The sequence below is a fragment of the Rana temporaria genome, chromosome 6, assembly GCF_905171775.1.
Source record: "Rana temporaria chromosome 6, aRanTem1.1, whole genome shotgun sequence".
In the NCBI taxonomy this organism is placed as follows: Eukaryota; Metazoa; Chordata; class Amphibia; order Anura; family Ranidae; genus Rana; species Rana temporaria.
This window is the reverse complement of record NC_053494.1, coordinates 204,762,637-204,776,132: the sequence shown is the minus strand read 5'-3', so window position 1 is coordinate 204,776,132 and position 13,496 is coordinate 204,762,637. Positions and strand designations below refer to the sequence as shown.

General features: G+C 44.3%; 1 protein-coding gene across 1 annotated transcript in view; it reads left to right on the top strand.

Moving 5' to 3' along the window:
• The window catches only part of SPEG (striated muscle enriched protein kinase), a 382,864-nt gene that overhangs the window by 275,998 nt on the left and 93,370 nt on the right, over positions 1–13,496 (top strand). Inside the window, exons 14-18 of the mRNA XM_040358128.1 lie at positions 2,125–2,244; positions 6,767–6,871; positions 7,028–7,234; positions 9,384–9,507; positions 12,427–12,599. Coding sequence (XP_040214062.1) covers positions 2,125–2,244; positions 6,767–6,871; positions 7,028–7,234; positions 9,384–9,507; positions 12,427–12,599 — 729 coding nt within the window. The remainder of the gene's footprint in view (positions 1–2,124; positions 2,245–6,766; positions 6,872–7,027; positions 7,235–9,383; positions 9,508–12,426; positions 12,600–13,496) is intronic.

The following is a 13,496-nucleotide window of genomic DNA, read 5'->3' as shown; positions in this document are numbered from 1 at the left end:
AGTTTGGTGACCCCTGGTGTAAGAAATGGTTATCATTGGGAGCTGCGGTGGCTCAACGCGATTGGCACTGCGCTGACAAGCCATTCACCTCTGCAGCTAGGGGTTCGGATCCCGGTCTCGGCAACATGTGAATTGAGTTTGGTGGTCTCAGCCCGGCTCCCGGTGGGTGTGCTATGCGAGGTAAGCCTGCGCTTAGTACGCCCACCCCCCTCCCACAAAAACCACCACACTTACACACGCACTCGAAATTGGGTTAACATGCACGCACTTTGACCACGCGGTCTCTAAAAAGAGAGACGAAGGACTAACGGGGCTGGTTGAGCGGGCAAATCCTCTTACTCCCTTATAGGGAGTCCCTCTGCTGCAGTCTGGCAGAAATGGTTATCATTAATGGGTATAATTTTTTAGGGGGATTTTCTTTTGCTACCTCTCATAGAGATACAAAAGAAAGTGGTAGAAAATCCTCCTTCCACCACAGGGGGTCACTGTGGCTGAATTTTCATGCTGTGGACTTGCAGAGCTCTTTCTGTAGCCTCACCACTGCAACTTTGTTCTTGCTAGAGACTTGCAAATTTGCTACAAAATGGAAAAGTGAACTTGTGATTTAAGTGTTCTGCAAGTGTACAACTTTCCAGTAAAAAATGTGCAGCAAGGCTTACAATTCAACCGTGGCACACATTTGTGGCAAGTTATCCTGGCTATCTGGGTAGATGATCGCTCTTGTTCCATGTGTGTCCCCAAAAGAGCCCCCAAAAATGTGCATGTCAATGGAAAGAGTAGTACAGTTTGGGTTCTGGTTTTGTCACCACCATAACATGTCTAAGCTACCAGATCATATTATTTGGCCTAATGACTGCTCCTGCTGTTCTGCTAATATAAGGTTGGCCATAAACATCCTGAGATTTCCCATAATCCAATGCAAAATATGGCATTTTGGCTTCAGATTTTTGGAAAATCTTTGTGTGATCTTCTCAGCTTGAAGAGGAAAGGAAGGTGTTTTCTTCCGGTCAGCTCTCGGCTCTAGGTTGCCGGTTGAGGTTTGCCACCAAACCTATAGGGCCAGATCCACGTATCGCGGCGCTTCTTTACTCTTTACTCCGACGTAGTGTATCTCAAATGGATGAGATGGGGGCATGTTTTATGTTAATACGTCTTGACCCTACGTAAATGACGTTTTTTCTGAACGGCGCATGCGCCGTCCGTGGGGGTATCCCAGTGCGCATGCTTCAAATTAACCCGCAACAAGCCAATGCTTTCGACGTGAACATCATTCTACGCAAAGCCCTATTCGCGAACGTTTTACGCAAACGACGTAAAATTCGACGCTGGCCCGACGTCCATACTTAACATTGGCTACGCCTCATATAGCAGGGGTAACGTTACGCCGAAAAAAGCCTTATGGAAACGACGTAAAGAAATGCGCCGGACGGACGTACGTTTGTGGATTCGCGTATCTATCTAATTTGCATACTCAACGCGGAAATCGACGAATATGCACCTTAGATCCGACGACGTAATAAGACGTACGCCAGTCGGATCTAGCCCAGCTTCAGGCGTATCTTGTTTTGTGGATACAAAACAAAGATACGCCGGAGCAACCTAGCAGTTACGCGGCGTATCAATAGATACGCCAGCGTAAGGGCCCTTTCACACTGGTGCGTTTTTGCCGCGTTTTCGCGTTAAAAATAGCGCTATTAAAACGCTCCCCATGCCCCTCTCCATTGAAATTAATTAAAAACGCGGTAAAAACGCAGTAAAATCGCGGTAAAACGCTCTAAAATCGCGGTGTTTTACTGCGATTTTAACGCTTCGTTTTTACCGCGTTTTTACAACGTTTTTTAATTCATTTCAATGGAGGGGCATGGGGAGCGTTTTATGAGCGTTTTAATAGCGCTATTTTTACCGCGAAAACGCGGCAAAAACGCACCAGTGTGAAAGGGCCCTAACTGCTTCGTGGATCTGGCCCATACTCTTTGTGTTAAATATCTTTGTGTTTCTTGATAAGGAAAGATTGTGTGGTGGATCTTTTGGAACATTAGAACATAAAACATGTACACTCTGTGCCCACCTTATTTTCTCGTTACTTTTACCCGAATGTTTATAAACCATATTATTTATCTTCAGATAAGGACATCCATCGTCTTGTGTTCCCATCTGTTAGCCACACACATGCCGGTGTTTACAAGAGTGTCATCTCAAACAAGGTTGGCAAGGCCGCGTGTTATGCTCACTTATACGTCACAGGTAAGAAAAAGAAGAAAAATACTCCATGCTGGAGATATTATTACAAGCAGGGCCAGGACAAGAGGTGGGCGGGAGGGACGGTTGTCATGGGCGCAGTGGTTTACTGGGCGCCTTCTTTATGTTCCAAGGCTGACAGGAGTACTGACTAGTCATGTATAGCTAGATTCAGAGAGACTTAGGCTGGCGTATCAGTAGATACGCCAGCCTAAGTCAGAATTTGCGTCTGCGCTAATTTAAGCGTATTCTGGTAACCAGATACGCTTAAATTAGGCTCAGATACGAGCGGCGTAAGTGTCTTACACCCTCGTATCCTAAAGTGTAATTTTTAGGCTGACGCTAGGTGGCGCTTCCATTGCGGTCGGCGTAGAATATGTAAATCAGTAGATACGCCTATTCACGAACGTACGCCCGGCCGACGCAGTACAGATACGCCGTTTACGTAACGCATTAGCAGGCCTAAAGTTATTCCATCAAATAGTGGAATAGTAATGTTAAGTATGGCCGCCGTTCCCGCGTCGAAATTCGAAAATTTTACGTCGTTTGCGTAAGTTGTCCGTGAATAGGGATTTACGTTGTTTACGTCCACGTCGAAATCAATAGGACCGTGCGGCGGACTTAGCCGCAATGCACACTGGGAAATGTAGGCGCACGGCGCATGCGCAGTTCCAAAAAAACGTCAATCACGTCGAGTCAAGCCTAATTATCATAAAACACGCCCCCTCAGCCTAATTTGAATTAGGCGCCCTTACGCCCGCCCGCTTTAGGCTACGCCGCCGTAACTTAGCAGGCAAGTACATTGTGAATCATGTACTTGCCTCGCTAACTTACGGCGGCATAGCCTAAATGCCATAAGCTACGCCGCCGCAAGTATGCGCTCGCCATTCTGAATCTAGCTAGTAGTGACTAGTCAATTCGGACACATTTTTTGTTATTCGGAAATTGGGGTGTATCCCAATTTCCATATTAACGAATTTAAACGAATCCAAAAAAAACAAACAAAATATCAGCCAAAATTCGAATTCGATTTTTTAAATGTTTTAATCTACCGTATATACTCGACTATAAGCCGACCTGAATATAACCCGAGGCACCTAATTTTACCACAAAAAAATGTGAAAACACATTGACTCGAGTATAAGCCTAGGGTGGGAAAATGCAGCAGCTACTGGATAAACAATGCCCATTTGCAGTCTTAGGCCCCATACACACGAGAGGATTTATCCGCGGATACGGTCCAGCGGACCGTTTCCACGGATAAATCCTCTCGAGGATTTGCGCGGATTTTGATGCGATGGAGTGTACTCACCATCGAATCGAAATCCGCGCCGAAATCCTCTGGCGATGACGTGTCGCGCCGGCGACGTGCGCGACGCAGTCATATAAGGAATTCCACGCATGCGTCGATTCATTACGACGCATGCAGGGGATCCCTTCGGACGGATGGATCCGGTGAGTCTGTACAGACCAGCGGATCAATCCGTTGGGATGGATTCCAGCGGATAGATTTGAAGACATGTTTTTAAATATTTATCTGCTGGAAATCCATCGCATGGGAGAAAAATCCGCGGAAACAGATCCGCTGGATTGTACACACCATAGGATCTATCCGCTGAAACCCATTCGCTGGGATTTTTCAGCGGATGGATTCTATCGTGTGTATGGGGCCTAATTGTGCCCACAGTCAGCAGTAAAACAGCGTGTCTGTCGCTGTGTAATCCATATGCAGCCGTACCTTATCATTAGTAAAACAGTGTGTGTCTGCCGCTGTGTAATCCAGTCTGTTCCCATCCATTGTAAGAAAGCCCCGCCTCCTCCTCCTCATCCGTTATAGAGGAACACTGATACGATGCTAGGAAACTGTATCAGTGTTCCGCCTATCACAGGCGAGGAGGAGGCGGGGCTATCTTACAATGGACGGCCGAACAGACTGCATTACACAGCGGCAGACCTGCTGTTTTACTGCTGACTCGAGTATAAGCCGAGGGGGTAGTTTTTCAGCCTAAAAAATGGGTATATACAGTAATTCGAATCGTTTTTGATTCAAATTTGAATAATTTTCTAATCAAATTTGAATTCCTGAAGAGAATAAAATAGAATAGAAAATAAAGTAAAAGAATAGAAAAGAACAGATTAGAAAATAAAAGAGTAGTATTTAATATAATAGCATAAAAAAAACAGAATAGAAAATAAAAGAACAGAAAAAATAGAATAGAAAACAAAGGGATAGAACAGAAATTAAAAGAATAGAGTAAAACAGAACAAAATAGAATAGAAAATAAAAGAACAGAATAAAATTGAAAATAAAGGAATAGAATAGAGAGAAAGGAATAAAATAGAAAGAATATAACTATTTTCTGAAATTCGAATTTCAAATTGAATAGATTTGAACACAATAGAAAAGAATAGAATAGAAAATAGGAAGTATATGTAATGGATGGTTTCATTCTTGTGTTTTATGTGTTTTTATGAATGTAATGTATAAACGTTTTTGGAAAAGTGTGTAAGGTTTTGTATTCGTACAAAAACATAATAAAAAAAATAAAAAAAGGAAAGAAAATAGGAATGGAATAGAATGGAAAAGAATAGAATAGAAAAGAATTCTTCTGAAATTTGAATTTTGAATAGAACAAATTAAAAATCTAAAAGAAAAGAAATAGAATATCATAGACTAAAAAGAAAATAAAAGAATAGAAAGAATATAACTTTCTTCTGAAATTTGAATAGAATAAATTAAAAATCTAAAATAAAAGAATAGCGTAACATAGAATAGAATAGACTAAAACGAAAATAATAGAATAGAATAAAAAAAAACACAATAGAACAAAATAAAATAGATCATTATAGAAAGAATATAACCATTTCCTTAAAATTTTAATATAATCAATTTGAATTAAAATAGAATAAAAAATAGATTGGAATAGAATAGAAAATAAAAGAATAGAAGAGAAAAAAAAAACAATAGAATAGAAATTATTTTTCTTCCAAAATTCTAATTTCAAATAGAATAAATTCCATTTTGAATGGAATTAAAATTCAAATTGATTTGAATGCGAACAAACTTAATGAATTCTTAAAACTAATTAACCACTTGACTACCAGGCACGTAAACCCCCCCATAACCAGACCAATTTTCAGCTTTTGGTGCTCTCACAATTTGAATGACAATAACTCAGTCATACAACACTGTACCCAAATTAAATTGTCATCCTTTTTTTCACACAAATAGAGCTTTCTTTTGGTGGTATTTAATCACCGTTGGGTTTTTTATTTTTTGCGCTATAAGAGAAAAAAGACTGAAAATTCTGAAAAAAAAAATGAATTTTTCTTCATTCTTTTGCATAATGCGAAAGATGAAGTTACGCCGAGTAAATAGATACCCAACATGTCACCCTTCAAAATGGCACACGCTCGTGGAATGGCGCCAAACTTCGCTACTTAAAAATCCCCATAGGCGACGTTGCAGGGTATTGTGGGGTATTGCAGAGTATTGTGGGGTATTGCAGAGTATTGTGGGATATTGCAGTGTAGTGTGGGGTATTGCAGAGTAGTGTGGGGTATTGCAGAGTAGTGTGGGGTATGTCAGAGTAGTGTGGGGTATGTCAGAGTAGTGTGGGGTATGTCAGAGTAGTGTGGGGTATTGCAGAGTAGTGTGGGGTATTGCAGAGTAGTGTGGGGTATTGCAGAGTAGTGTGGGGTATTGCAGAGTAGTGTGGGGTATTGCAGAGTAGTGTGGGGTATTGCAGAGTAGTGTGGGGTATTGCAGAGTAGTGTGGGTATTGCAGAGTAGTGTGGGGTATTGCAGAGTAGTGTGGGGTATTGCAGAGTAGTGTGGGGTATTGCAGAGTAGTGTGGGGTATGTCAGAGTAGTGTGGGGTATTGCAGAGTAGTGTAGGGTATTGCAGAGTAGTGTGGGGTATTGCAGAGTAGTGTGGGGTATTGCAGAGTAGTGTGGGGTATTGCAGAGTAGTGTGGGGTATTGCAGAGTAGTGTGGGGTATTGCAGAGTAGTGTGGGGTATTGCAGAGTATTGCACAGTTTGGTTATGTTGCAGAGTATTGTTATGGGGCAGGGATGGCTGAGCAGAGATGGATGGCTGGATCTGTGACTGCATTTGTCACAGATCCAGCCCACAGCACTCGTGCTGCATCCGCTCTCTCCCCCCCCCCCTCTCCTCTCACACTGTACCGTTTGGTACAGAGAGGGGAGGGAGGAACCGGCATCATCACATGACGCTGGTTTGTTTACAAGTGATCGCTCCGTCATTGGATGGAGCGATCACGTGGTAAACCGCCGCTATCAGCGGAGATTTACCGTGATCCGTGATGCGGACATTCCTGTGTGCGCGCCCTAGGGGAGGACGTCCATGGACGTCCTCCCAGAGTTAAGGAACTGCTTTGTAGACGTCTTTCGTCTATAGGGCGGTGATTAAGTGGTTAAACGGGAAAAAAAAAAACGTAACTAAATGAAATGATGTAAATACCGAATCTAACTGAAACAATTTTTTATTTCTTCCCGTTTTCCAGACGTGGTCCCAACTCCTCCAGATGGCCCCCCTATTATCGCATCTGTGACGGGAAAAACTGTCAAACTGCGATGGAATCCCCCCAAATGGCTGGATCCTGTTATAGGTTTGAATCTCAAGTCTATCCCATAATTTCATGCTTCTAAAAAAATATAAAAAATAATGCCTAAGCTACTGGCTGTGACCCCATACTGGTCCTCACCGGCCATGAACATGTAAAAAGTACACTCCGGTACATCTCTGTTGTCTTCCTTTCTTGCAGACCTGGATCAGCTGACTTATTCTATCCAGCAGCAAGTGGTGGGCTCTCCGCAGTGGACAGTCATTGCTACCAATGTGAAAGAGACCAGCTACTCAGTCAAAGCATTAACCATAGGGCACCAGTATCTGTTCCGGGTGGTGACCTACACTGCTACGGCACACAGCAAGCCATCTCCTCCCAGCGAGAGTGTTAAGCTTCTGGACCGGGGTAAGAGACTGCATAGCGACGGAGCGATGGATGAACCGCAAAAAGAGTTGAAATTGAAATATATACTTTATTGTTAGTTATACACGAAGCATAATCATTAGTGATTTCAGTTTTTTGAAGTTAGAATGTATTCAGGCATACATCAGAAATCCTTAGAAAGTACATTCCGGTAACTCGACAGCTTCTCTATAGAAAATATTTATTGAAGCATTACAGCAGTAACATCATCCAAAAATGCTAACGTGTTTCGGCCTAAGACCTTCATCACTGCTCTGATGAAGTCCTAAGGCCGAAACGTGTCAGTTTTTGGATGATGTTACTGCTGTAATGCTTCAATAAATATTTTCTATGGAGAAGCTGTCGAGTGTCCGGCCTGTCCTTTCTATGGATCACTTGTGAGCTTAGCCAGAGCACAGACTACTCTATACACCAGGGGTGTCCAAACTTTTTTTAAAGAGGGCCAAATTTGATGAAGTGAACATGCGTGAGGGCCGACCATTTTGCCTGACATTCTTCGAACCATTAAAATGCAGTCTTAGCCCCAGATTCACAAAGGAGATACGCCGTTGTATCTCTGAGTCTGAGCCGTCGTATCTATGCGCCTCATTCATAGAATCAGTTACGCATAGATTTCTATTAGATCCGACCGTCGGATCTTAACTGTATATTTGCGCTGGCCGCTAGGGGCGTGTATGCTGATTTACGCCTAGAAATATCGAAATCAGCTAGATACGCGAATTCACGAACGTACGCCCGGCCGACGCAGTACAGATACGCCGTTTACGTTAGGCTTTTCCCGGCGTAAAGTTACCCCTGCTATATGGTGGCGTACATGCGGCGTACCAATTTTACGTTGTTTGCGTAAGTCGTCCGTGAATGGGGCTGGACGTAATTTACGTTCACGTCGAAACCAATACGTCCTTGCGGTGTACTTTGGAGCAATGCACACTGGGATATTCCACGGACGGCGCATGCGCCATTCGTGAAAAACGTCAATCACGTCGGGTCATGGTTAATTTAAATAACACACGCCCACCTCTTCACAATTTGAATTACGCGGGCTTACGCCGGCCTATTTACGCTACGCCGCCGCAACTTTCTTTTGAGAATACGGCACTTGCCTGTAAAAGTTGCGGAGGCGTAACGTAAATAGGATACGTTACGCCCGCACAAAGATACGCGATTCTACGTGAATCCGGGCCTAAGTGTGTTCGTCTGAGCACTAATACACAATGCCCAACAAGAATTCTCTTGCCTTTGTGGCTGTGTGTGGTGAAGAGATGAACTCGGGTGTGTTATTTGCATATACCGTATTTAACGGCATATAACACGCACCTTCACTTTAAGAAGGAATTTTAAGGAAAAAAAACCTTACATTTTAAATAACTTTGAAGCAAAAAAAGTGTCAGTGCCCATCAATGCAGCCTAATCAGTGCCCATCTGCAGCCTCACCATTGCCAGGAGTGCAGCCTCACTATTGACATCGGTGCAGCCTGATTGGTGCCCATCTGCAGCCTCGGAGGGGGATAGGCAAGGTGGCGGGACGATCGCCTACAGATTATATATAGGAGATATAGGGGGTCCAATTGGTCGTACTGACTGTGTGAAAGGGTCCCAAGGCTGCTTTCACACTGATGCTCTGCAGTTTACCCGCATCGCGGGTGCAACACAGTGTACCCTTTAGCTTTCCTGCACTTTGCAATGGACTTCTATTATATTCTGCAGGCTTGGTGGACTTTCAGAAAGCTCACCAAACTCGCAGGTAATAACAGAAGTCTATGGCACAGTGCAGGTAACCCGCAGATAAACTGCTCTGCATCTGTGGATCAGTTTGAAAGTAGCCCAGTAACCACTGCAGAACAGATATGCCCATATATATAAACTATATATAACAGTATTCTATTCCATCCCAGAGCAGGAGGTCACGGGCCACATCAGAGGGCTCCGCAGGCCACATGTGGCCCCCGGGCCTCTGGTTGGGCACCCCTGTCTTACACCATGGTGGTGTGTTATCTAATAAACTCAATAAGAATACAGCTTTCCTGTGGTTACAAAAGAACCCCAAATATAGAAAATAAAACGGTGAACACCACTGTAACTCACAGTAGAGGACTTCATGTAAAATGTAATTGTGGCATTGGTTTTACAGGTCCCTATCTAGAGGAGGCACCTGCGATCATAGACCGCCCTGAACTCCTGTACATGGTAGAGAACCAGCTCTTGTGTGTGACAGTGACCCTGAACCATGTGGAGGCCGATGTGACCTGGAAGAGGTAAACATGTGATATTTGTAGTGTGGTAATCCTCTGTAGGAGTTTGGGCAGGAGGAAAAACTGCAATGTTCACCAGATAAAAAAGAGAAAACAAGAGGGAAGACGGTAGAGTCTTTAGAGTGGAGTAAATATACAGGGCACAACCGTAGGTCCTCAGGTTGTGAGTATAACTCTGTGAAAAGATGTGCCACTTTACAGGCAGACTAAGGGGACCCCCCAGGCACTATATTTAAAGGAATTTTTCATTTATATTGTTTCACTTTAAACATCATTAAAATCACTGCTTCTGTAAAAACAATATAAAAATAAAATAAAAATTGCATTGATACACATCCCCCAGGGCAGTACCCGGTCCCCCATACCCTTTTTATGGCCAACTTGCATATAAACCTTCAAAATGGGGACTTTTGGTTTTTCAAAATCGGTCCCATAGACTTTAATAGCGTTCGCGGTTTGGGTCCGAACGTTTGTGATGTTCGAGAGTTTTGGTGCGAATCCGGGGGATGTTCGGCCCAACTCTTTTGGACATAAGGGCCCATATTTTCTCTAAAAATCCGCGGGCTGCGCTTAAGGCACTTACACTCCGCTGTCCCAACTTACAGGAGCAAGTGTTGTATTCCCCAAACACTTGCTCCGTAAGTTGGGACGGCGGAGTGTAAATGCCCTGGCGTAGCCTGGCGGATCTCCAAGGGGGCGGCTTGTATTCAAATTAAGCGCGCCCCCGATTCTAATGAACTGCGCATGCGCCGGGCTTCAAAAAGCCCAGTGCGCATGCTCCAGTTCTCGGCGGAAAACGTCAATGACGCCGACGTGTGCGTCATTGACGTAAAGTCGTATTCAAGAACGACTTACGGAAACGACGTACCCGACGAAAAAACACGACGCGGACCCGACGCCATCCGTAACATGGCCTACGTGGGACTTGCGGAAATTTACTCCTCATATAGCAGGACTAAATTTCCGCTTACGCAAACGACGTTAGCGACGGTTACGCGACGCGAACTCGTTCGGGAATCGGCGTAGAAGGATCATTTGCATACGCAAATGTGTCCTTCACGTAAATGCCATCTAGCGGCGCCCGGCGTCATTACATTTAAGATCCGCCAGTGTAAGTGACTTACAGGTGGCGGATCTTAAGTATGCGAAAATGATTCTAAGAATCAGTCGCATAGATACACGGGCCAAAAAAGGGAGATACGATGGAGTATCCTGAGATACTCCATCGTAACTTCTATGAGAATATGGCCCAATATTCCTAGGTTTTTCAGATTAGCCAGTATCTTAGGTTAATTTGTTTTACATATAAAGTTGTTTCTGCAATGTAATACGTGCAGTGCATCCGGAAAGAAGCAGATTTTTTTCCGAATATACGAAAACTCTTAAATTGAAAAATTTGGGTATTGCACATGTCTAGTTTTCAGTGAATATTTATCTGAAAGTCCAAGAGATACCCACTAAAGATACCCTAAGGCCCCATACACACGAGAGAATTTATCCGCGAATACGGTCCAGCGGACCGTTTCCGCGGATAAATCCTCTTGAGGATTTCGGCGGATTTTCATGCGATGGAGTGTACACACCATCGCATTGAAATCCGCGCCGAAATCCTCTGGCGATGACGTGTCACGCCGTCGCCGCGATTATGGCGCGGCGACGTGCGCGACGCTGTCATATAAGGAATTCCACGCATGCGTCTAATCATTACGACGCATGCGGGGGATCCCTTCAGATGGATGGATCCGGTGAGTCTATACAGACCAGCGGATCCATCCGTTGGGATGGATTCCAGCAGATGGATTTGTTTGGCATGTCAGCAAATATTTATCTGCTGGAATCCATCCCAGGGGATAAATATCCGCGGAAACAGATCCGCTGGAGTGTACACACCATAGGATCTATCCGCTGAAACCCATTTGCTGGGATTTTTCAGCGGATAGATTCTATCGTGTGTACGGGGCCTGAGACCCCTTTCACACCGAGGGCGTTTTGCAGGGGCTATAGCGTTAAAAATAGCGCCTGCAATCCGCCCTTAAACAGCTGCTCCTCACACTCCAGTGTGAATTCCGAGGGCTTTCACACTGGAGCGGTGCAACTCACCGCTGCTCCTTCCCATTGAAATCAATGGGCAGCACTGCCATATCGCCGGCAATACGCTGCTGTAACGGCACATTGCGGGCGGTATTAACCCTTTCTCGGCCGCTAGCGGGGGTTAAAAGCGCCCCGCTAGCGACCGAAATGCACCGCAAATCCGACGGTAAAATAGCGGCGTTTTACAGCTATTTTACTGCCGCCGCTATGGGCGGCACCAGTGTGAAAGGGGTCTAAAGAAGCAAGCTACGGTAGAGCAAAATATTCAGCTCAAGAAAACGCCCTCGCCCGACCGAGAGTACGTTTTAGGCAGGGTCCTCATACGGCGCATTGGTAGATATGGATTTAAGCCAAAGATTCCACACCTTATGAAAAATGTTTGAGAAACCTCTATATAGGTAGGTGGCCTTATAAAGTGGAAGAACCAAATTGACCAAAGATTTCCAGAAATCGAAGGTAGGGGCGATAAAGGACTTGACCATTGCTTTCCTGGCATACAACAGAGAAGACCCAAAAGGGTTCCTGATGCTCTGACAAAGGCCACCAATAATTCTAGTAATCCGACATGCTGGTTGTAGACAAGTCGATCGATGGATTGACTTTGGTACAATCAGCCTGCCCATAGATGGATCGAATCTCGGGGGAGGGGGGGCTCAATGGACCACTTGCTCTTTTTCTATGTTCCTATGAAGCTGTTTTGTATTCTGCGGGGCTTCCATTGTGCTTCAGGACAGGCTCACCAAATACAACAAAAAACAAACACTGCCCTGATATACGTTTTGCTGTAAACCAGATTTGTGCCTTATTATAAACACAAGTCCTTCTCCCTAGAGCAGGCACGATTCTTCGCAGCGTTGATGGCGTGCGTGAGATGAGTATGCCGGACGACGGGCAGCACTCGCTCACAATCTTCAGTCCCAAGAAATCCGACCTCGGCCCGCTGACATTCGAAGCCAGGAACCGGTATGGAGCCGACAGGTGCACCGTCAACATAGAGATGGCAGGTACCATTTGCACACACAGGACATATGAGCTGTTAGGAGCTACATAAAGCTTCATTTACATGTTGGGAGGGAGCAAAAACCGAATTACTTTCTCTCCAGGTCAAATGTTATTCATTCTTAACCACTTAAGGACCGGACCAATATGCAGCTAAATGACCCAAGGGGTTTTTACAATTCGGCACTGCGTCGCTTTAACAGACAATTGCGCGGTCGTGCGACATGGCTCCCAAACAAAATTGGCGTCCTTTTTTCCCCACAAATAGAGATTTCTTTTTGTGGTATTTGATCACCTCTGCGGTTTTTATTTTTTGCGCTATAAACAAAAATAGAGCGACAATTTTGAAAAAAATTCAATATTTTTTACTTTTTGCTATAAATATCCCCCAAAAACATATATAAATAATTTTTTTCCTCAGTTTAGGCCGATACGTATTCTTCTACCTATTTTTGGTAAAAAAAATCGCAATAAGCGTTTATCGATTGGTTTGCGCAAAATGTATAGTGTTTACAAAATAGGGGATAGTTTTATTTATTTTTATTTTTTTTACTACTTATGGCGGCGATCAGCGATTTTTTCCGTGACTGCGACATTATGGCGGACACTTCGGATAATTTTGACAAATTTTTTGGGACCATTGTCATTTTCACAGCAAAAAATGCATTTAAATTGCATTGTTTATTGTGAAAATGACAGTTGCAGTTTGGGAGTTAACCAAAGGGGGCGCTGTAGGAGTTAGGGTTCACCTAGTGTGTGTTTACAACTGTAGGGGGGTGTGGCTGTAGGACTGACGTCATCGATCGAGTCTCCCTATATAAGGGATCACACGATCGATGCAGCCGCCACAGTGAAGCACGGGGAAGCCGTATTTACATACGGCTCTCCCCGTTCTTCAGCTC